The sequence below is a fragment of the Leptonychotes weddellii genome, chromosome 11 (genome assembly GCF_054177405.1).
Source record: "Leptonychotes weddellii isolate Sample4059 chromosome 11, ASM5417740v2, whole genome shotgun sequence".
Taxonomy (NCBI): Eukaryota; Metazoa; Chordata; class Mammalia; order Carnivora; family Phocidae; genus Leptonychotes; species Leptonychotes weddellii.
The window spans coordinates 45,459,394-45,483,409 of NC_138379.1; the positions used below are offsets into that span (position 1 = coordinate 45,459,394).

The 24,016-nt window shown below is 43.2% G+C and overlaps 2 protein-coding genes and 1 pseudogene across 5 annotated transcripts; 2 read left to right on the forward strand and 1 right to left on the reverse strand.

The window, feature by feature from the left end:
• Nucleotides 1-470: 470 nt before the first annotated feature.
• TRIM68 (tripartite motif containing 68) lies at nucleotides 471-17,278 on the reverse strand. Of its 4 annotated transcripts, XM_081798717.1 has the most exons (8): nucleotides 17,179-17,278; nucleotides 13,537-14,019; nucleotides 11,767-11,862; nucleotides 10,656-10,916; nucleotides 10,232-10,254; nucleotides 9,547-9,647; nucleotides 9,153-9,345; nucleotides 471-1,439 (listed from the first exon to the last, which is right to left on the reverse strand). In XM_081798717.1, the coding sequence occupies exons 2-8, from the start codon at nucleotides 13,960-13,962 to the stop codon at nucleotides 1,358-1,360; spliced, it is 1,182 nt and encodes a 393-aa protein (XP_081654843.1). In that variant the 5' UTR covers nucleotides 13,963-14,019; nucleotides 17,179-17,278; the 3' UTR covers nucleotides 471-1,357. The 4 variants fall into 4 exon arrangements, with proteins under 4 accessions (XP_081654843.1, XP_081654841.1, XP_081654842.1 ...); XM_081798715.1 differs by lacking the exon at nucleotides 471-1,439 and having other exon boundaries at nucleotides 6,919-9,345; XM_081798716.1 differs by lacking the exons at nucleotides 471-1,439; nucleotides 17,179-17,278 and adding an exon at nucleotides 14,134-14,254 and having other exon boundaries at nucleotides 6,919-9,345.
• Nucleotides 2,736-3,777, forward strand: LOC102733863 (olfactory receptor 52I2-like). The gene is given in 1 exon segment (XM_031026963.2): nucleotides 2,736-3,777. A coding segment is annotated over 1 exon segment (975 nt). The 5' UTR covers nucleotides 2,736-2,802.
• A 4,257-nt stretch (nucleotides 17,279-21,535) lies between the features above and the next one.
• On the forward strand, nucleotides 21,536-23,799 carry LOC102734467 (AN1-type zinc finger protein 6 pseudogene; annotated as a pseudogene).
• The last annotated feature ends 217 nt before the right edge of the window (nucleotides 23,800-24,016 follow it).

Sequence of the window (24,016 nt, forward strand, 5' to 3'; positions counted from 1 at the left end):
GAATCTAAAGGGGAAAAGAGGACTCCAATGGGAGGTCTTTGAAAGTGATAACACTCCTCATTGTGACTCTATGTTGTTCATCTTTGATTTTATGTGGCTCTTCCTGCTCCTCCTGAAGGGAAAGAAATGTGGACACATCAGAGGAAGCTGAATAGAGAATACAACAGGAATGTGGGTAACTGACCTGGGGACCAGGGGTTGGGTTGACGGAGTTTCAAGGCCAGGGTCAACCTAGAAAGGAGGATATAAGTCCTCCATCACACTGTAAAGGGCTGGCCAGGTCTGGTGGGTAGTGCTGATATGAAGATCACCTCTTGGAAATGATGAGAGGATGGGGAGAGAAAGAGAACAGGGAACACTACGCTTTGCTTCAAAACTGAGAAAGGAAGGAGTAAGTCCAAACTTTCGATAAAGGAGAGACAGTTTTCAGGGTCCAAGGGGAGTTTTGAGAAAAGAAACTGAGCAGTAGACTGATTGGGAGCATGTTTATTTGGTTGTAGAAGGCACAGGGTTATCATAAACACAAAGGTTCCATTCAAGTAAGTTATGCATTACTGCTTTTACCTTTAAGACAATTTCAATTTGAATTGTGTATTTCCCACTCTTTAAATAGGAATGAAAAATCCTCACATATCTTCTGATTTAGTTACTGAAGTTGACTTGTGCAAACTTCTCTTTAGTGATTGGCCCTCCAGGTTTTCATGTAAATGTCTATAGGATTGAAAGAAGAGGCAGATTCTGGGCTGAAAATGTCTTAGGAGAGCTTGACCAGAGCTTTCTGAATAGTACACCTCAACAATCAGAAGCAATTGTGTCTGTATGTTGCTCTGGGCAGTGGCTATGTGGGTATGTTCATGTGTTCATGTTTATTTTAAACTTTATAAAAATTTATCAAGCTGTACACATGCATCTGTGCATTTTACAGTATATATGTTATACTTCAAACAAAAAGTTAACAAATGCAGGAGCAGATAGTAATGTTAAATGTTTTGGATAGGTCAAGTAAAATAAATAATGAAAAGAAATTACTGGAATGGCTACATATCATTGATGGGGACCACCATTGATCTTAGCAAGAAAATTTTCAGTAGCAATAAAAAGTGAAATAAAAATGAAAAAAGACGACTAACCTGTCCTGTCATTTGAAAAGACTAATAATTATATATAAACCTCCAACCATGCTAATTAAGAAGAAAAAGATATGAGGACAATAAAACCCTCAAATGAATGAAAGGTATGACCAGCTAGAAGTTGCCACGGTTGGAGAGAGGAGGGATGAGCAGGGTACCAGCTGAGACAGCCCTCAGAAGAAAGGTGGATATAGGGCAGTGTGCCAGGAGAGGAGGAAGATCCTGGATCAGAGGTGAGTGGGGTGGTTGGGGGAGGCATTCTGGTTCCTTAGGTTCCTCTTCAGCTCTTTAAGCAATGATGGATCAACTCTGAGTTTGTGGCATACAGAAAACACATGACAGTCTTAAGGATATGCTGAATTATTTTTTTCCCCACTCTTTACTACCATCCTACTTCAAAAAGCTTTCCACTGTCTTCTGTCTGTCACTGAAGATGTGTCACCCAGTGACTATACACAGCAAAGTTCTTTTAATCTGACCATGAAGCAGAGCTCAGTACTTTATTCAATCTGTTCCATTATAAGGCATTTCTATGTTTAGGGATTTTCGTTGTTGTTGTTGGTGGTGGTGGTGATGGTTTGTCTATTTCAATAAAGACCAGTTTACAATCCCAGAAATTTGGGATTTTTAGAAAACTTCTAAGGACTCCCATCAAGCCTGCTGTTGGTACCTGGGTGTGAAGTCAATTAGTGCTGGGGGTAAATGGAAGGAGCAAATGTATGTTCCATGGTTAGGATTGGGAACTGGGTGAGTGTCTAGTGCTTGATTAACAGAGAACATGTCTACCGCAGTCTGGGATCCTGGGGCCAGTCCTTCCCATCAATCTGACAAACCAATTATTTAGGGATATACCCCTGATGAGAAATTAAAAGGGAAGGTGGTGATCATAAATATTTCCAGACAGTTTATTATCTCCAATGGAAAGTGGTAATATTGTTCTCTCATGGTAAGTGGTAATCTCTAAGTGGTAATATTGTTCTCTTATCTTCCTGAATCCATCAATCTATTTCTTCAAGGATGCTTCATTCATCTATTGCCAAGGCACTATACATACCAAGGACACAAAATGTGACATGATCAATTTTAAGTTCATTGTTTCACTCAATAATTATTAAGTATCAGAAACTGAACATACAAAGATAGAAGATAAACTCCTGTTTTCTCACTCATTCTATGAAAACTGTTTGCTATGAGTACACAGATCTTTTAATAGACTTGTGCACCAGAGCTATGGGTCACACACTTGGTATAAGGCCATGAACAAGACACACATGGTTGACTGAATACAATGAAGTCATAGGTAGAGTATTAGGATTGTCAGTTTAGGTCCTTCAGAGGTCAACATGGGAGATTCCATGAAAGCTCAGAACAGAGATACCTAATTTAGCCTCAGTATGGGCTGGGGAAGGAGGTAGAGAAGACTCCCCAAAGAGGTAAACCATGAGCTGATACTTGAACAATAAACAGAAATTAGGAAGACAAAGAATACTGAGGAAGATGGAAGGTAGAACAAGATAAATTTGTCAGATGTCAGTTTTCTGATCCTGTAGTCCACTGAGTTGAAAATGCCACCGGGTGTCCCTAGCACTATACAGTTGGGAACAAGTCTTACAGGACTGCAACCATTTCTTACATCGTTTTATGTGTTAACAGGAAAGCAGTCTCATCTGTGATGCTGGGGATACTCTATAACCACACAATGGAAACCCCTGCCACGTTCTTCCTTGTGGGTATCCCAGGTTTGCAGTCTTCACATCTTTGGCTGGCTATTTCACTGAGTGCCATGTAGATCATATCCCTGTTAGGAAACACACTCATAATGACTGTAATCTGGATGGATTTCACTCTACAAGAGCCCATGTATTGTTTTCTGTATGTTCTGGCTGCTGTGGACATTGTTATGGCCTCCTCTGTGGTACCCAAGATGGTGAGCATCTTCTTTTCAGGAGATGGTTCCATCAGTTTTAATGCTTGTTTCACTCAGATGTATTTTGTCCACGCAGCCACATCTGTGGAGACAGGGCTCTTGCTGGCCATGGCTTTTGACCGCTATATAGCCATCTGTAAGCCCCTACACTACAAGAGAATTCTCACACCTCAACTGATGCTGGTAATGAGTGTGGCCATCACCATCAGAGCTGTCATATTTATGACTCCATTGAGTTGGATGTTAAGTCATCTGCCTTTCTGTGGCTCCAATGTGATTCTCCATTCCTACTGTGAGCACATAGCTGTGGCCAAGTTGGCATGTGCTGACCCTATGCCCAGTAGTCTCTACAGTGTGATTGGCTCGTCCATTATTGTGGGTTCTGATGTTGCCTTCATTGCTGCCTCCTATCACCTGATTCTCCAGGCAGTATGTGGTCTCTCCTCAAAGAATGCTCAGCTAAAAGCATTAAGCACATGTGGCTCTCACGTGGGGGTTATGGCTCTATACTACCTACCTGGGATGGTATCCATCTATGTGGCCTGGCTAGGGAAGGATACAGTGCCTCTCCACACTCAAGTACTGTTAGCTGATTTGTATTTGGTCATCCCACCCACCTTAAACCCCATCATTTATGGCCTGAGAACCAAATAAATACGGAAGCGAACATGGAGCTTGCTGATGCACTGCCTCTTTGACCACTCCAAACTGGGTTCATAAACACAGATTCTGTTCAGATCTTGAGCAATCAAGATGACTCAAGATCAAGCATTTGAACATGACTTAGAAATCTGTAGAGCTGGTGTGGTTTGCCTAGCACCATAAAGAGTTCTAAGATGAAGCTGTAAATTATATTCTTGTCTAATATTCCAATTTCTAGGAAGAATGCATATGAAATGATTAATTTTCTGACATTTTTAATGATTTCAATCAACTAGTATCTGTATAAGAGATAAGTCTGGGCAGAGAATATAGATTTGGGTTTTTTCTTTCCTTAGCTTCTGACCCTTATTTTCAACTGAGTATCCACCCCCCTCCCCCCCGCAGAAAAAAACCAACTGTTTGGTCCCCCCCACACCTGGCTGATTTTCCCAGAATTATTCATTTACTCATGTGATTATTATGGAAGCAACTGTTAATATATAACCCTGCCTTCTGGCCCAGTGATGAATCCACTCAACTTGGGTCATGTGCTTATACCTGGACCAGAGTCTGTCTCTAGTCAAACTGAATCCCAGTTTATCTGAGGAGATATAAACTTGGGCTCACTGACTGTGGTCATTTTCTAACACGTGAACTTGGAAAAACAAATATGTTCCACAGCCAGATAAGCAGATTAGCAAGATGGGATGAAGAAATGGAGTCTCTGGTTCTCTGATTCCAACTCATTTTGGACACCCAGGTGCATCCCTGTTATTAAATTCTGTAAGATACCTCTACATCCTTTTAATTTATCCCCTATTGTTAAGCTAGTTGGAGTCAGCATACTAAACACCAGCCTCTTGCTTTGAAGCAACAGAAGTTAAGGCAATGTGAGTTTGACTGTGGACATCTTTCTCTTTGCTTCCTAGTCTGGTTCTGTATAACTTAACTGTAAGGTATAAAAGAAAGGGATCAAATATAATATAGGTCTTTCTTCATCTGGACACCACCATGGAAATGTGCCTGGGATGAGAAGGTTAATAGAAAACAGTATCAATAATGAAGCCGAAATGTCCCTATTCTTCTCATCACCAGACATGTATTTGGTCTTTGTTTTTATTTTCCCCTTTCAGAAAGTCTTAACCTGAATAACCAGTATATGTTAAAAGAAAAAGATTTCAAATGTGACAGATATGTATATTTGACTCTGGTACACTTGAAAATCTTAATAAAAGATAATTTACTAACAGTGTTGATAACTAGTTATTATATCTGAGTCTTACTATTTCCTTGCTACTGATGGAGAATACAATGTTAATTCAGAGGATATTAAAGATTAAAGAAGATGATGAATAGAAACCACATAATACAACATCTGATATAGTGTCTGTACAACCAATAAATTTTTAATTCCATATTTTTAAGGAGTAGTTCTAGGCACTATTGAGAGTGTATTCCCGTGTAGGTCAACACTCATGTGATAGCTGTTCCAAACAATCTGCTTAACAACTTGGCATCTGTACCTTTGCTAGTACTAAAATTACTTACCTACCTAGAATGTATTCTATTTCTGAATACCATGAAGTAGGAATCAGCTTCTAAACACCTGATAGTAATGCACTGAGTTCCCAAAGAACAGGAAAAAGAAACTTCTCCCTAACATAAAAACAAATCAGCATGATGAGGTGGTTAAGCACATTTGATAAGATTTACATTTTGAAAAGTCACACTGTTGTTTCTCCATAAGCAACCCAAAGAATTGACTATGTTCATCAAATACAAGAATATCAGACGTATTAAAGAATCTGATGTCAAGCAACAAAGGCATAGTTCAGCTTGGCACTCAAAACAGAAATTTCTCCCTAGCGTTTCTCTCAGAAGTCTGCCCTGCTTTGTGTTTCATTCACACTGGTATTCCCTGAAGCGAGCTGGAACCCACTGTTCGCGCTCAGATATTGAACTACACACTTCCAAAGTGGACTAGTTCCCTGCCATCGCTACCCTCCAACAGAAAATCCCATGCAGATCAGATATGACCCCTGCCCTCTCACACTAAGCAATCTATGCCATTTAACTAGTGCCTGGGACCCCTACAGAGTCTCAGTGTTTGGATCTTAAGAGATTAAAATCAATCCTGCTTGAATAATGGGAGACTGGATTTCCTGTGGGGAGTCCCAAGGATTTTCCCTGTCTCTCTGCAGGACTATTTATCTTCCCCTTTCATTGTCTTTCACCTCAAGGCTCAGGCACTGCACCCCTTGTTTCTCTGCTAATAAAATAAGGATGGGCAAAGCTCATCCCTGCCTTGTAGTGAATGATCTCACCAAGATGGAGGAGATATCCTAGGCATTCCAGGGAGTGGTGCAGACACTCTACCCTCTGCATGACCACCTGCTTCCTCCCTTTCTGGACCACTTTTGTGATTATCCATTCAATCATTTTTTTTAAAAGATTTACAATTAAGTACCATCTAGTTGTTCACGCCCCATGAGACAAAAGCTTATTTTTGTTTTGATTCTAGGCATATGAATGAAAGTTCCCTCACTTAAATATTTACACACACACACACACACACACAGTGCTAGACTGGACTACAATTGTGAACCAGACAAATAAGGTTCTTGTCTTCATGGGGTTCCTAGAAAGGAAGTATAAGTAACTACCCTAGAGAAAGGGTTTTCATATACTTAAGAACTTCAAGATTCTTGCCTGGTCTTAAAAATCAGACAATATGAAATAAACAATGTGTTTAACCTTGTACTTCTCACAAGTAATCACAGCACCCAAATCAGCTTATAAATGTCAAAAAAAAAAAAAAAAAAGCCCTCTCCAAAACAGCATGTTACCAATGAAGTCATTCCACACTACTCAATTCACTCTAGGTTTAAATGAATTTATCACCTAATAATCCTTTTTCTAAGAGACTTCCAGGATTTGTCCTAATAAAACCATAGTAAAAGAACAACACTGGTTTGGTCCCTAGCCTCTTCCGCTAAGTGTCCATGGACATAACTGGAAGAACTTCCTCAAAATCGATTTCTCAAGTCTATAAACAATTCCCCAGGGAGTCCCCCTATACAAAGACATATGGTCCCTTTAAGGTAGGTCAGCTCAATCCTTTGCCAAGACCAGGTCTGTGACTTACCAGTTCATTCCTCTCCAAGCAGAGAATGGAAATGTTTCCCCTTCTGCTAATGCTCAATGAGTGACTTGGAAGCATGGTGGGCAGAATGAGTTTATTTCTCCATTTTAGCATGTTTTACCTCTTCCTTATGTGAACAACCAATACAATTAAAGCAGAAAGACAATTTTTGCTCTTCTTTATTACAGGAATTACTTTGCTTCTGCCTATACCTGACCTGGTAACTATTTTGCTGCCTAATCCTGACTCAACAGTCACTACCTTCAAGCTTAAACTACACCAGAAGTTGTGTTTCACAGCATCATGGCGACAACATGTGATGTACACATCAGAGCCCCTTGCAAAAGGCAAGGCCAATGGTTTCCACCTGCTTGCCTTGCAATTTGTCTCCAGGCACAAGCATTCCCACATCATACTCTTAAGCCCTGTAATGAATTCTTTTTGGCACATATAACCATCATTCTAAGGTCAACAGCCCAGATATATCGTTTTAATTCCCTTTCATTATAATGTATGGCTCCCAAGCTGGCTTTTTATGCCTTGTCCTTCTTCTGTCATAGATTTAGAGAAGAGAAAGGCAGAATATTAGGTAGTTACCAGAGCCATGAAGATTCCCTTGGTGACAAAAAGTCACCAAACTTTAGCCCAACTAGCTTGTGGGTGAGCCTTCTTTCCAGTGCATCTGTTCTAAATTTTTCTTTTTCTTTTTTCCATTCTCTACTCTCATGTCACAGTCCCCATTCTAATCCAGACACAAACACATACAATAGATGCACAAGCTACCACTGTGGCCCAGAGTCTGCCACTGGCAAGGGCACTTTCTAACCGGCTGAGACTATCGGGAGAGGCCCTACCAAACGAAGGCACTGCTGTACAGATGCTGGCTCTAAGGAGGAGAGGCAGGAGGGCTACTGCAGGCGAAATCCATGGCCTGCCTTCCTCCATCCCTGAGAAAGGGACAGAAATATAGGATGGATCTGAGATCTTCACAGCAATCCTGTGAGGTAGGAGAGTCTGCAATTACTATACCCATTTTTCCATTGAGGATACCTAAAACCCTCAGACACTGGGATGTTTCAGACCCAACTGTAATGAAGGATATGCAGATGGATGACCTGAGAAGCAAGTTTGTCCATCTTTTTTCATTTGAATGTGGGAAGTACTTGATAAGCTTTACAATCTTTTTTCAACAGTTTTGTGAGAAGCAACTTATTGCATTTAAGGCCACTTCAGTTTCTTCACCCGTAAAGCGAACACAAGAACAAGGCTCACAGGTTTTCTGATCCTGACACTTGGGGAAAAGGGCAGGACCAGGACCCAGGTCTCCTTAGAGTCTGAGATAGAGTGATTTTCCCAGCTTATGTTCAGAGAGGGGATGCACACTGCGGTGGCCTGGGCAATGTTGCAAGGCATTTCTCTAGTTAGGGGGTCAGAGAGTTGGGCTCAAATATGGGTTGCTCAGTAGCGGCAAACCTCAGGCAAAGCATCCTATCCTGGTATCAGCACAGTAACCAGCTCTGGACATGAACAATTATCTTTTGGCTTTCTGGTAAACCCTATGCAAAGGGTTTCCTGTAGGTTGGATCTACTTTACCACCCTCGCTGACTTACTTATGGCACCCTCAGGGACTGGGGAAGAGCATGAGCTACAGAAAGGACAGAATCCTGACTTACACGAACACATTGTCTTACAACTGCTCTGATCCTCGTCCTCAGCCCTGTCATGCTTCCCTCACAGGGGTTCCATGCTCATTTGACTGAGCCTCAGCTTTTATACATGAGTAGGTTAGTGAGAGACCTTGGCCCAGTAGCAACAGACAACTGGGTCAGGCAGAGGGCTCCCTGGATCCTCGACTCAGCTTATTCAAGGGGATCTTTGTTGGTGGCAGGACCCTCCAAGACCCTTGTGGGCCAGGTGAAACTCCAAGGCCTCTGGCTAGGATGGTGGCCCTCTTAGTCCTCCCTGTCCAGGGAGCAGATGGCCAGAGGAGCTGTGTTGTTCGCTCCAATGCTATAGCAAGGACTAAAGTAGGGCAGGAGACGCCCAGGGAAGGGATAGTGGGGGAAAGTGAAAATGTGGGAGCCGTTGTCAGTCACATTGTAGAAAGAGATATCATGGGCCTCATAATCCAGGAAGACCCCCACCCGGCGGGGAGGGACTGGCAAGGACAGGAGGGGGTATTCATCAGTGCCTGCTCGGTACTCGTTTCCCTTCCGCAGCCTGATCACCCAGAATCCATAGTGGGGGGATAGATAGACCACTTCCTTCCGGTCTACATTTTCCTTACACACTCCCAGGCCCCATTCTGACCTGTCTCCCACTTCCACCTCCCAGTAGTGCCGGCCTGAGGAGATGCACTGGCTGCCCAGGACGATATTGTAGCGGTAAAATCTCTCAGGATTGTCGGGCAGTTTCTGCTTGGTGTCTCCGTACCGCACGCATTTTCTGTCCTCAGACACAATGAGGCGAGAATAAGCGGTGTCTGGATCCAGACGCACGTCAGCTGGGGAAAAAGATCCTGGTTGATGACACTGACCCGCAGCAGAGGGCATGGGTGTGGTCTCTCTGATAAACACAGCCACAGTTTTTTCAGAGATGAGCAGGATGGGGGAGAGCTGGGGCATCCAGAGGGCACTGAACCATTTTCATTCTCTAGGAGGGGTCCCTCCCACCGCCCACCATAACCTCTCCTAGCATTCATTACCTGCATAGGTCCTCAAAATCTCTCTTAGCCCCAGCACGCGGCAATCTGTCTTTAGCTCCAGGGAGATTGGTTCGGGCCTCCGCAGACTCCAAGACTTGCTCCTGGCAGAGAAGGGGTAAGCCTTGGGGCCAGAAGTCCTGCTTCTGCCATATGGGCCTTCCCTTACCATAGCAAAAACGGGCTTGGCCAGAGATAGTCAATGGGGTGCTCCTCCCCAGCAACACCAGGCAAAGCAGGGATGTGATTATTATTTGACTGAGCCTGAATGGTTGTGGCACAGAGAGAACACTTGCATTCTTGTGCTGGGGGAGGGGCAGGCGTGCATTTGGCACTGGGGGAGGAAGCAGTGTGCCACAAAGGAGAAAGGCCAGTACTCAGGCTGGAGCACGACTGGAGACATCTGCGGTCTTTTTCCTTTCTTGGGCAATCTACCTGAGACCACATATTTTATAACTTTGTCTGAAATTCTTATTGGTAATACTTGAAATGAATTTGACTGAGTACAAAGAAGGAAAAAGACTGATGAACAAAGCTTCTTTAGCAAATACAATGAAAGATGATGCTTATGCACCAGCAGCCACCGTTCTGTGGGTACCAGGTCTATGTTGCTTCCCTATTTCTGCCTCTGGCCAGGCTCCACTACCCCTTATAGGGCAGCTTAGGGGCTCCAAGGATGGGAACATACCTGTTTAAGACTTCCTGAATACCCTAGAAGGAGGGGGAAAAAAAAAAAAAAAAAAGCAGGACATGAGTATGTGCTATTCCTCAGAGGGACCAGACAACACTGAGCTCTGGGAGGGGGTTTCTCCAAGGGAAAGGGAGGCAGAGAGCAAGGCTATACTTCTTGACTCCAGACTCCACCTTGACTCCCAGGCCAGAGGGGAGGTACGGGTATTATGCCAGAGCTGCCTGAGTGCTGTCCACCTACAAGGGGACAAAAGGCCATGCGAGGGGTAGAGCAGCAGGCAGAGTGGAGGGGGTGGTATATGGGATCCACGTCTGGCGGGCAGAGCGCTGACAGGCCCCACTGAAGGCTAGCGAATCCTCTCCTGGAGTCCCACACTATCTTCAGCTCTCCTTCAGAGTTCCCAGAAAAACCTGCCATGTACCTGCAGCATCCAGCGGACAGGCCTCTGAGACCTCTCTTCCAGCTCTGCAATCATCCTCCACAGCACTCGGCTCTGCTGGATGAGCTCACTGTGATTCTGCTCCAGCTTTTGCATGGTCTCCCCCTCTTCCTGCTCTAGGCTGGCCAGAGCTGCGGCCGCTTCCACCTCCAGTCGCCGACCTGGTGGCTGTTTTTTCTTTAGTAATCGCCGGTATTTCTCAAACTCCCACATGATACTCTGCTTTCGGGTTTCCACCTGTATCTGTAGAGCCAGGACCAGAAATCAGCACTGATTCTGTACCTGTAAGGGCCCCCCAGGACTGAGGGCGCTGGCACATGCATACACACACACTCTGGAATGTATGGGTACCAACTGTGTATCAGGCACCACAGAAGCCAAGATAAAGGAGACCGTTTTGTCTACCTCTCTGGCTTCTGGGTCCCTCTCACTACTCTTACTGACCCTAATAGGGCCCGGGATATTATCTTGGTACTATATCCTCTAGGCTATTCTCTATTTTCAGAATAATATATTCCATTTTCAGAATAATGACCAGAAGGATTACACTTAGGCCTCTAAGGCAGTGTAGCTTAACTACACTATGAGTTTTGCTCCTTACTGATATCATATCAATTCCCTATGCTTTCTTAGACTGGCTCAGTGTTACCTTCTGTGGATCAAAAGTTCGATGGTTTGGTAGTTATGGTCCTCAAGTTTATCACAGGGATGATTTTCTAATATTTTAATAACTTAACTTTTAGTAAAAATGCTCTACCTGGGGAAAGTGAAACAGAAACCATGCTTTACTAAGCACTGTATAAGTCTTACCACTGTGAACTAATGCATACCTGAATCACATAGTTTTCCTTTCTCATGTATGTGGACATAAACCCAGAGGTTATCCCTTTATCACTATCAAGAAACTGGAATCGAGAGGGTACATGGCCTGCCTAAGGCCATGCACTTGCTAGAGAACGCTGGTTGGAGAAGCCCAGGCTCTCTGACTTCAACACCACATTCTGCACAGAGACGAGGAAGAGGATGCGGCCACAGGTCAGCTCCCGGACAACACAGCGACCGTACAGTCTCCCTCCCCCAGGTGGCAACCTGCCTTCCAGTTGGCAGTTCGTTTCCTCTCACCAACTTCCAGCTTCCAGGCCTCATCTTGCTCTTTCCTCAGATGCTCCAGAGCCTCATGGAGTTCCCACTGAAAGAAGTAAAAAAATTGTGAGGACACGTGCGGCAGCCAAGGTTAATGACAAGGCTTCCTAGCATTGGCAGGTGATGGGAAAATAAGCGTCCCTCGGGCAATGGGCCAGAATGAATGCCACAGGGGGAGTGATTCCTGCCCAGATGACATCCAGGGCAGCTCTCCAACCCACAATCATTTCAACTCCCACAGTTTCCAAGTTTCTGTAAAGTAGAAGAAAAGGTCCATTTCCAACCTTAGACATTCCTATCCATGCTTATTTTTATCCGTATCTGCCTTGTTATCCCATGGCCTCTTAAAACCTTATTCAAAGTGTTATTCAAAGTGTGGTCCAAGTGGGTTAGCAGCATCCACAATACCAGAGAGCTTGCTAGAAATGCAGAACCCTAGACTCACCCCAGACCTACTGAATTAGAACCTGAATTTTAGCAAGATCCTTGGGTGGTTCACATGCAAATTAAAGGTAAGAAGCAGTATCCTAGAATACTACAACAGTTTATTGCTGAAAAGCATAAAGTGTTCTGATAAAAATGTTAACCATTTTATTAAAGATTTACCAGGTGCCATATGTGGCTTCAGCACTAAATCTACATTTAGTACTCATAACCCCTTGAGTATTATCCCTATTTTATAGGTAAGAAAACTCAGGCTTAGTGAGTGAACTACTCAAAGTCATTTAGCTAGTAAATGGTTGGGCTGGGATTTAACCCAGCTCTCTAACTGCTATGCCTATATTTCACTACCTCCTTATTTTAAAACTCAAAGTAAAATGAGTGAGTAAATACGTATAATTTTTTAGAAATTATTCGTGCATAGGAAAACACCTTGAAATTCAGGGGATTTGTCTTATACTCTTACCTTCTAATCTCAACTTCAAGAAAGAGAATTAAGACCAGTACTAGATCAATGGATCACAGAATCACTGGGATAATGAACCTGATAAAGATATGTCAGTGTGGACATCTGAGGAAAGAGCAAGAAGCTGGAAGCTGATGAAGGTAACAATAGAAAAGGAGTAGCAGGTATGACAGAGATAACCCCCCCCACCAAAAAAAAGGGTAGGGAGAGGAGAAAGAACACTGGCTGAAGAGCAAGACTTGAGTCTTAGCCTTTGATCTTCCTTTAACTAATTTAATCTAAAGTCACAGGTACCTTATAATGTTAGATTAATCTCACTCAACCCTAAATCATTCAGCCATGGTCCCTTCCAGGTCTAAAATCAATGATCATGATCTCAAATTTCTAAGCCTCAGTTTTGTCGATAACAGAGGGAGTTGAAGTGACTCTGCGAAGTGACTACTGGTGGCCGTGTGAGGAAGAGTTTGCAGGTTCTGCAGGGTGCAGCCTTGACTGTCTCATGCCCGAACTCCTCCGAGGCACTCAGAACCCCAGCTAACCCAAATTGGTCTCCTTCAAATTCTCAGTATGGAAACCATGTTTGGATTAGGCATTAAGCCATGCTGGTATCAGGGAAGGGGTGTGGATGTGGGAGGGAAGGAAATGCAAGGAGAGGTGTGGCTCACTACATCAGGTCCCCAGGATCTGTGGGTGTGAGGAGCCAAAGGAATCAGCTCTCATTTAGTCTCTGGGGCTCCTGGTCAAGTCCTTGATCTGGAGATAGCCAAGAATGGGGCAGGGGAGAGACCGGGGTGGCTGGCCTCCATCTCCCACCTTATATTCCCAGGTGACATCCTCCATGGGCAAGACACTGTGGGCCTCATGCTCAGGGGACTGGCTGCAGGCCTCACACATGATCAGGCCATCCTCTTTGCAGAACATCTTTAGCTGTTCCCTGTGGAGCTCACACACGTCGCCCTTCAGCCCCATTCCTGGATGCAGCCCCAGCAGACGAACTTTTTCTACAACGTTGGCCAGCTGCCAATTGGGTCGCAGGTTCCTTGGCTGGACAGGAGCCCGGCAGAGGGGACAGCTGTAACCCCAGTTCTGGGATTCTCCTGGGACCTCCCATAGTCCAGAGAGACAGCCGTGGCAGAAGCTGTGGCCACAGTCGATGCTCACAGGCTCCCTCAGGAAGGTCATGCAGATGGGACAGGCCACTTCTTCCACAATGGCTTCCACCAATGCTGCAGCATCCATGGCTCCTTCTCACTCCCTCCTCAGAACATGAATACAGCCAGGCAGAAGTAGTCAAGGCTGAGAAGAAGAAAAAGAAGAAAAAAACAAGTAAGATAAAAATGTTCTTCTGTTGAAGAGCAAAGGGATCAGTAAAAGGGAGAATTAATGACTGAAAAAAAAAAAAAAACAAACCAACTTCCTCCTTTGGATCCTTTATTGACCTTAGTTAATATAAGTGCTGGCCTTCTCAACTGAGGTTCCGACTGGGTCACATTATCCATACCACTGTGGAGACATCTGGGGATGCCTAAGTGAGTGGATATTGGGAGTTTTCAGTTTTCATTCATTTGGTCATCTCTGATTCTCCTCTGAGTTTGCTCACCAGACCATTCCTACCCTACTTCAATCACACTCTCCAAATCAGTATTGTTTCTTTTGAGCTTGGGAAAGGTCCCACAAAATGTGGTGTTTCAGTATCCAAAATAAGGCCAGAAATACCCCTAGCCTTACTCTCTAGTATGTTTATATGTCTATTTATATACTTCAAGGTGCAGAAAAGGTAATATGCCAGTAGACCATTGCCTATATGCTCAGTTTGTTCTTTTGCGTTGCACACTTGAGTGTAAAGTATAAGGGAACCAGCAATGTTTTCTCCACACCCTCTAAACCCCTGCCAATTTCTCTAGCACTAGCATTCACTAAGTAGCCAAGACACTCTCCTCAGCCTTCAGTGATACGTTTAGAAGCAGAGATGAAACAACACCCATTGGAAGATAAAAACACAGCTCATCTGATGACAGTCAAACCCATATTGATGAAGTCACTACCCCAGCAAGAAACCTGAGATTTTTGCCAGGGCCAGATAAGAGTATGGAACTTGAATGATCAATGGCAGACTTTTGGCTCAGTAGATAGTATTTCTTTGTTTACTTTCCAAGTCTGTGTTACCAGCCAGAATCTATAAAGGGAAGAGCCCTGTTGGTCTTAGTCATGGCTGTATCCTCCATACCTAAATGGTGTCTGCCATGCTGTTGTTGAATAAATAAACCAGGTAGACATAGGAAATAGCTCCTAGACCCAAAATGTTTTTATAATTTGTTAGGTAATTGAGAGCATATTATACAGTAAAAATAATAGCAAACACTCCTTAAGCATTTACACTGTGTGCCAGGCACTATTCTGAGCCCTTTACACAGATTAACTCAGTTTATTTCACAACCCTAAATGGAAAGCATTATTGTATTGTTTTCATTTTACAGACACTTGGTCCTGGGCCCCACCATTCTATCCTGGGCAAATTACTTAACCTCTCTAACTTTACGGTAGAATAAAAATTCAAGAGAGAGAAATTGGGTGCCTGGGTGGCTCAGTCGGTTAAGCGTCTGCCTTTGGCTCAGGTCATCTCAGGGTCCTGGGATCAAGTCCTGCATCGGGCTCCCTGTTCAGTGGGGAATCTACTTCTCCTTCTACCCCCTCCCCTCTCTCTCTCATGCTCTCTCTCAAATATATAAATAAAATCTTTTTTAAAAAGAGAGAGACCACATCTTCTTTATCCAGAGAAAGTCAATTATCATATGGTTTCACTTATTTGTGGAACATAAGGAATAGCATGGAGGACATTAGGAGAAGGAAGGGAAAAATGAAGGGGGGGGAATCGGAGGGAGAGATGAGCCATGAGAGACTATGGACTCTGAGAAACAAACTGAAGGTTTTAGAGGGGAGGGAGATGGGGGGATGGGGGGATGGGTTAGCCCAGTGATGGGTATTAAAGAGGGCACGTATTGCAGGAGCACTGGGTGTTATACGAAAACAATGAATCGTGGATCACATCAAAAACTAATGATGTATTGTACGTTGACTAACATAACATAATAAAATTAAATTAAAAAAGAGAGAGAGAGAGAAATCACTGTGATTTAGGGTAGTCCAGTAGGCTTCCTGAAGAAACTGGAGTAGTATGTAGATTTTGCAGGGCTCTCTGTTACAGGCCAGCAGCAGGTCATGCCTTCTCACTGGCCTCCCTGCCTCCTGATTTTCCCTCCCACTATCACTGCCAAACTGTGGGACCCAGTATCCTAAAACCTAGTTTTGTGAAATCCCTAACCTACGAAGAATCATCAGTCCAATAGGGAAGCTCTCGCTCTTCAACCCTGAAACAGCAACACTGCCCAGTTAAGCAAAGAGAGAAATTTCCACACTTTCTTGCAGACCTCATGTCCATTTATTCTACCCCACTTGGGCTCCTGCTGTTTTCACAGCTTGAAATGACTTCTCCATGATCCTGCTCTTAATATCATTTGATACACACGTTTATTATCTTACTTCCCATGCTGGAAGCTTCACAAGGATAGGGATATTCTCTTATTTTGTTCACTACTATATCAACATCAAGAAGAGTGCCTCAAACATTTTTGAATATGAAAGAATTAAGTGTAAACGTTGAGGTCTGCTAGTAGGTTGGAAGTGGAAGTGTCAATATCATCTAATACAGTGGGGCACCAAGAGCTACCACCTAAAGGTGACACAAGAGAAGTTGATATCTATGATTTAAAGCTACAAAGATCAACAGGAGAATGCAAATAGAAATCGAAAACTGAGAAGATGGTGGCAGTAGGGAGGTGAGGTAAAGAAATATCAAAACGACAAATCAAGAAATGCTGCAAAACCATATTTTAGATTTCAGAGTCATAAAGATTTAAACATGAAAAAGTTCAAAGTGGTGGCCTGGGCAAGAAGGACTTAGGGTCAGCTAGCTACTATTGCTCTTCCATATAAGACCGGCTTTATTGATTTATTTTTTATTATACATAAATTACTTTGACAAAACTTTAATTATTAAACGTTTAATTGCTTCGACCTTGCCTTTACCAGGGTGGGGATCCAGTCTGGGAAAGACATTTGAGGGAGGGGGACACAGCGTAGGAAAGTCTGGAGAGGACAGACCAGAGTGGAGAGGGGAGAGGGAGGCGGTGACCCCGGGGGTTCTGGAGCAGAGGGGGATGGTAACCTCCCGGCCACAAGAATGCGGAGCAGGGCCCGCGGACAGCGGACTGGTGGGGATAGAATAAAGTGAGCCTGCAGGACCTCCGACTTCAGAACAGGCACAGCTGTCCACCCACCTCCCTCCTCAGCCGGGACTAGCGCCCCGCGGCGGAAACCGAAAGTGGAAACGCCCGCTTCCCACCGCCGAGTACCCGCAGCGGCACAAGCGCCGGGTCAAGCCACCGCAGCACTTACCGCCGGCCGGCAGATGAAGGCCTCAAAGCGGCCGGCTCCTCTGCCTCTTCTGCAGGGCTCCCAGGCCCCGCCCACAGGCCGGGAGCCAATGAGCGGCGAGCAGGGCCTAGGCGCCGGGATCGCACGCTGGCGACGTCTTTGTGGGAACAGCCAATCACAGACAGGGATCAAGACAACTCTAGCCAATCGGAGGTTGGCTCTCGGCGTGCCGGTGCTTTTTCTCTGCTACGTCGGTTTTTCTGGTTCCTTCTCCCACTCAGAGTCATTTAAACTGTGAAGGGGCTCAGGAGTCAGTTGCACGATAGGTGGAAGCGTGTGGGCTCCCGAATGAGGCCGCTCAAGCCCTGCATTAGCAGAGGCCCTGCTGACTCTCGACCCAAGGGACCCCTCAGTCTTATGCTTCCGGTCTGACTAGAGGCTCTGCAGAGCGAGCCTTGTTCCTTCCGGGTAATAGCACCAGACCTAATGCTATTCATTTGCCAGTTTTCTGTGTTAAAACTCAGCAGCCTATGAGGTCAGTCGCGTCTGGTTCTGTGACCCAGTTTAGCGCGGGGCTGGGCACTCATATGCAGTTTCTTGTAAGATGAAACTACTATTGCTCTTCCATATAAGACCGGCTTTATTGATTTATTTTTTATTATACGTAAATTACTTTGACAAAACTTTAATTATTAAACGTTTAATTGCTTCGACCTTGCCTTTGCCAGGGTGGGAAGCTCCAGGCTGCAGATACTGCGTTCTTACGAAAAAAACAAAGCAAAACAACCCTCCTGCGTTTTCCTGGCAAACTCTTAACCGTTGAATACTTAAGAAGGCAGCTGCTTATCCCTTATTGCCGCAATCCACTTTAAAGTTAGAAGCAGAGATGGGGATTAAGGAGTGCACTTTACTGATGAGCACTCGGTGATGTATGGAAGGATTGAATCACTATGTCCTACACCTGAAGTGATAACATTGTATGTTAACTAACTGGAAGTAAAATAAAAACTTAAAAAAAAAACAAACATACTAGGATCTGGTAGAGTAGAAGTGGAATCCCTGGTCACAAATTGTCATTTTTTTTTCTTTTAATTTTAAATGACTGGCACCCCTCCCTCACCCAAAGACATAGACTCGGTCGTGTGCACACACAAACTGCTACTTAAGGCAGTGATTTGGGTTTTTCTTTGCACTTACAGCACCTTGTCCTTTTCCTGATATTTAGGTGTTTACTGAATAAGCAAATAAAGGCATGTCCTGTCCACGTGGAAAATAACCAGGAAATGCTCCAATTGAAGCCCAGGTCCAGATTTCATTGTTGGGACTGATATTCTTTGGATCTTCATGCTAATGTCAGGGCCCAGGTCATGGTTGAAACTCTGAAGAGCGAGGACCAGAAAATTCCTGAAACAAATGGGGCTATGAACAAAAGAAGAAAAGAGGTAACTGATGTCTCAGTTGGATCATCTTACTCACCAGGATCTGGACAAATTGCTGCCTAACAGAAGAGTGAATGGGTTAAGTGAAACAAGCCACTTTAAATATTTATTGAGCATCAGCTCTTTGCAACATTTTGTACTGGGTGCTGGGATTACAACTATGAGCCAGGTAGTCTGTTCTTCAGGAGCTCAAGATCAAGTTGGTGGTACTTTGGAGATTCTGTGAAGTTAAAATAGTTAATGGGGAGATCATTTTCGTTTGTAACTTGCAATTGTCCATGACCATGACTGACTGTCAAGGGCCCAGACAAAAAGGCACCTTAGTGTTGCTGGGGGAGAGGGCTCGTGTTCACCAAGGGAAGGCTGGACAAAGAGCTTTTGAAGGCCAATCAGCCCATCACCCCTGCAGAGAAGCTGTCCTTCCCAACCTCACTCAGGCTGCCTTGTTTGCTGTGAAAGGCAGACATGTGTATGTAGGCAAGGCTCTGTTTTGGAGACATTCCATAGCTGTAACTGCAGACCACAACCCTCTGCCTGAATCCAACACAGACCAGGACAACAAGGTGAGTGGCTAGCTGTGAGATGGTGTCTGTGCTGTGGGTAAGGAATGTTACCATAAGAGAAGTAAAGATTGAGAACTGGTTGGGGGTCAGGAAAGAAGGTGAGGGCATTGAGGAAGGGCTAAGGAAGGGGTAGGAAGCTGGTACAAACCCTGGGACCTCTCTAAGCTTCATACAAGCTTAAGCTTGAACTTTAGAGGGTAGGAGAGAGCTGCCCATGGTAGTGGCATAGTAGTCAGAAGAAAGACCTGTGAGGGGTGGAGGCTAAGAGGAGTGCACCTCAGACGATGGGTAGTTGCCCCACTCTACCTCAAAAGTCTCTTTCTGGACCTTTTATAATAGAATAAGACCTCCTGTTCTTCCAGTATTCTAGGTTGTCTTTAGTTTCCAGAAAGCAAGGCAGACACTTCCTCAGAGTCCAAGTAGGGGAAGTTAGGGCCTTCCTCCCACATCCACTCAATGTTAGCCCAAGCTAAGAGAGAAGTCCCAGCTCAGAGCAGCAAAGCCACCGACCTTTGTTAATACTCTTACTTAGGCAGGGAAAGAGAGACAGGGATAGAGGGGCAAGGGGAGCCTAGAAGCTAAAACCTAGAATTCTGTCTAGAGGATGTGGAGAGCCTTTTTTGCAAGTGCTCCTGAGTCACTGGAGGCCCGTGAAAGTGACTGGGGAGTCACTGAGAGTGTATTTTAGTTGTCCAAGAGACTAAGAACAGGGAGTAGAGAGAAGGGAGCAACTCTAGAGGCAAAGAAAAGGAGCAGTATTAGGAAGAAGACGACCTACTTCAGTGTGGCTTAAGTGTGAGATGCCATGAATGGGAATATAGAAGTATGTATGTATGTGAGATGTTTTAAAAAATAAATATGTATATTTATATATTATTTTTATGTATAGTTACCAAGATATGTTTATATCTTTGTGTATCTATATATGAGAATGTAACTGTATATTACAATAGCAACTGCTAATAGTTACATATAACAAACAGCAAGGTGTCTGGATGGTTGGCTGATGAAGGAGCCACACAAATACTGTTATTGGTTTTGATATCAGTGTTATGTTGGATTAAAAAAATAAGAAATAGCTTTACAGTTCATTATATTGGTATCTATTTAGATTTCTTTAAACTCTTAATTTGTTTTAGTAAGTTATTATCCTCAGAGTATAAATGTTTCCATAATTTATGAGTGTGTAATTATGCAAAGTTGTGATATTGTGATTTATAATAAGAAATATATATTTGGCCTTCTTTCCCATGTTTGGCACAGAGCTCCTGAAGCCTTGGAATTTCCTATGTGATGAGAACCATAAAGGTGTCTTTTGTTATGTTAATGAGATGACTTTTGGACCTCAAGAAAGGATGGGGTCTTGTAGCCAGGCGAACCCATGTTATGATTAGAGGGTTGTAACTTTCAGTCCTACTTTCCCCCCCACCTCTGATATCCAGGGGAGGAGAAAGGGGTTGGAGGTTGAATGGATCACCAATGGCCAATGATTTGATCAGTCATGCCTACATAATGAAGCCTCCATAAAACCCCACGTGGACAGGGTTGGGAGAGCTTCTGGGTTGGTAACTGTGTGGAGGTGCTGGGAGAGTGGCATACCTAGAGAGCTTATGGGAGCTCTGCACCTCTTCCTGTTGACCTTGCCCTCTGCATCTCTTTCATATGGCTGTTCCCAAGTGATATGCATTAATAGTAAACCAGTAATCTAGTAAGTACAATGCTTCTGAGTTTTGTTAGCTGCTTTAGCAAATTTGAACCCAAAGGGGAACCTGTGGTTTATAGGCAGTAGGTAGAAGTACAGGTAACAACCTGTGTGTGTTGGGGGGAGGCAGTCTTTTAGGACTGAACCCTTAACCTGTGGATCTGATGCTATTTTGGGGTAGACACTATCAGCATTGAGTTGAATTCTCACCCTGCTCATGTCTGAGAATTGCTTGTTCCCGTGGAAAAACCACCCCACTCCTTCGCATGTTGAAATTGGGTCCAACAACCCAAATTAAAAGTACTAACTTTTATTTTTCTCCATTTCTTGGCTTTTTCTTGATTATGATCTCTAATATTATGTACTTACCACTACTTTTTTTTTCCCCCCGAAAGACTTATTTTTATTGCCAGAGTTCTGTCTAATTTATTGTTCCATTCAAGGAACCTGTTAATATATGGTTATTTTAACTTGCTTTTTTTCTGATTTTATCCTTATTGTATTTTCCTTTATTTCACTTTTGCTCATTCTCTTTTTTTTCCCCTTGCTTCTTGCATTACTTTTTAGTTTATTTATTGGGGAGTATAAAGCTTTCTCTAAATTTATGTCAGACTATATTCCATACATTGTAGTGGCACTTCCATTGTTATTAATAAACTGTAACTACAGTTTTGAATTTAGTTTTCTCCAGAAATTGTTGAATTAGGTTTTTTTTTTTTTTAAATTGAGTATAGTTGACACACAATATTACATTGGTTTCAGGTGTATAACACAGTGATTCGACAAGTCTTTATGTTATTCTATGGTCACCACAAGTGAAGTTTTAAATATATAAGTACAGCTGATCCTTGAACAGCACAGGTTTGAACTGTGCAGGTCACTTATACACACATTTTGTAGAGTACAGTACTGTAAATGTATTTTCTTTTCCTTATGATTTACTTAATAACATTTTCTTTTCTTAGCTTACTTTATTGTAAGAATGCAGTATATAATACATATAATATACAAAACATGTGTTAATTGACTGTTTATGTTATCAGCAGGGCTTCTGGCTAACAGTAGGGTATTAGTAGTTAAATTTGGGGGGAGTCAAAAGTTAAATGTGGATTTTTGACTGAATAGGGTATGTGTGGGGTGGCTAGTGCCCTTAACCTCCGCATTGTGCAAGGGTCAACTGTAATTTCTTTTAGGCTTGCAATTATTTTATGACCACATTGCATAAAAACTTAATTTTAAAATGCCATTACAGCCTTGCTTTGGGAAAATATTTTGTGGCCAACTATATAATTATAATATTATTCAGTAGGTGATGGAAAAGAAGGCATATTTCTACAGTAGAAAAGATTAAATTGATAGTTTCTTTATCAGAGCATGATAGAGTTTAGAGGTATTTGGCCAAACTCATTGCCTTGGACGTGGATAGCAAAAGACTGAGTCAGGAGCCAGCCAGCCAAAAGGCTGACTAATAATAAGAGCTGAAAATTCCAGAAATGTATTTTAATCAGAAAAAGGACTTACTAAGGAATATTAGGTAGCTCATGGATGACGCGGGCAGGAACATCATCACCCTACTCTGTAGGTTCACTCCGGTAGAGAGATCACCTCCATGTGCATGGTTAACTCAGATCTTACTCCCAAACATGGGCACTAGAAGCTGTCACTATGACAGTTTCAAATGAAGTCAATCTGAGAGGAAGCACACAGAAAATTGTGGAGGTTTTGGTGGTGTGCAACAGAGGAACATGGCTCAAGAAACTAGTCACTGTCGAGTGCCTGTGCTTTGTTCCACTGGCTGCAGATTTTATGGAAACCCTCATACAAATGGCATGTGTTCAGTATGCTATAAGGAACATCTTCAAAGACAGAATAAGCCCCCCTGCAGCTCCTGTCAGTAGTCTGTCTGAATCTTTACCCGTCCAGTGCACTGATGGCGGTGTCCTGGACGCTCAGTCACCGCTAGACTCCACGTCTGCATCTGTGCAGCCAAGCCCTGTATCACATCAGTCACTTTATCAGAATCTGTAGCATCTTCCCAAGTGGACAGTACATCTGTGGACAAAGCAGGACCTGAAACAGAAGACCTACAAGCTTCTGTGTCAGACACAGCACAACAGCCATCTGAAGAGCAAAGCAAGTCTCTTGAAAAACCAAAACAAAAAAAGAATCACTGTTTCATGTGTAGGAAGAAAGCGGGACTTACTGGGTTTGAATGCCGGTGTGGAAATGTTTACTGTGATGTACACCGTTACTCCGATGTACACAATTGCTATTACAATTACAAAGCTGATGCTGCTGAGAAAATCAGAAAAGAACATCCAGTAGTGGTTGGTGAAAAGATCCAGAAGATTTGAACTCCTGCTGGAATACAAAATCCTTTGACCATCTGCAAACTAAAAATTGACTTGAGGGTTTTTTTTTCCTAGTCATTGGGAATGTAGAGCAATGTATCTTGCGTAGACCTTTATATCATGCCTGTCATCAGAAGAATAGATTTTTGTCTTTGTTTTGAAAATGACTCTGAACATTTATTTCCATTGCAGTTTCTGTGGCTGAAAAGACTTAAGTAAACTTTACAAGTATTATCCTTTTAAGATCATTTTAATTTTAGTTGGGTGCAGAGGGCTTTTATAACAAATGTGGTGAAATTTTGGAGGGCTGTGATTTTTCCAGTATTAAACATGCATGCGTTGATCTTGCAGTTTATTTTCTCATTGTGTGTGTACATAGCTTTTCTCTGCAGCACGATCTCTGTCGATGGCGCCCCTCAGGGCACAACTAGTTACCAGTCACTGAATGGATCTTCATCCTTATGGCTGCTTCTGGGTTTTCATTAACAAAGGTTCTACATATGTTAGCATATAGTTTCTTTGCACCTACTATTTATGCCTGAGTCATTTGTCACAGGAGAGTGTGTGCTGATAAATTCTAAGTTTGTGTGTTTTTAAATTTTTTTGAGCAAGGGAAGGAAAAGCTGTATGCATTTCATTGCCGACTGCAGGTTTCTTTCAGATTACATTCATCCGTCTGTGTGTATACAATACGAAGAATGATCTGAAGTAATTGTGCTGTATTTATGTTTATCCACCAGTCTTTCATTAAATAAAAAGGAAAACCCTAAAAAAAAGAAGAAGCTGTCACTATACTATCTCTGT

What these genes read in the sequence shown, in the direction of transcription:
- TRIM68 (XM_081798715.1), bottom strand. Translation starts at nt 13,962, where the DNA reads ATGGATGCTGCAGCATTGGTGGAAGCCATTGTGGAAGAAGTGGCCTGT. An exon ending in ATGTCACCTGGGAATATAAG is followed by an intron (nt 11,863 to 13,536) that starts GTGGGAGATGGA and finishes TACTTCTTTCAG; the next exon opens with TGGGAACTCCATGAGGCTCT. An exon ending in CTGTCCGCTGGATGCTGCAG is followed by an intron (nt 10,255 to 10,655) that starts GTACATGGCAGG and finishes CCCTCCTTCTAG; the next exon opens with GGTATTCAGGAAGTCTTAAA.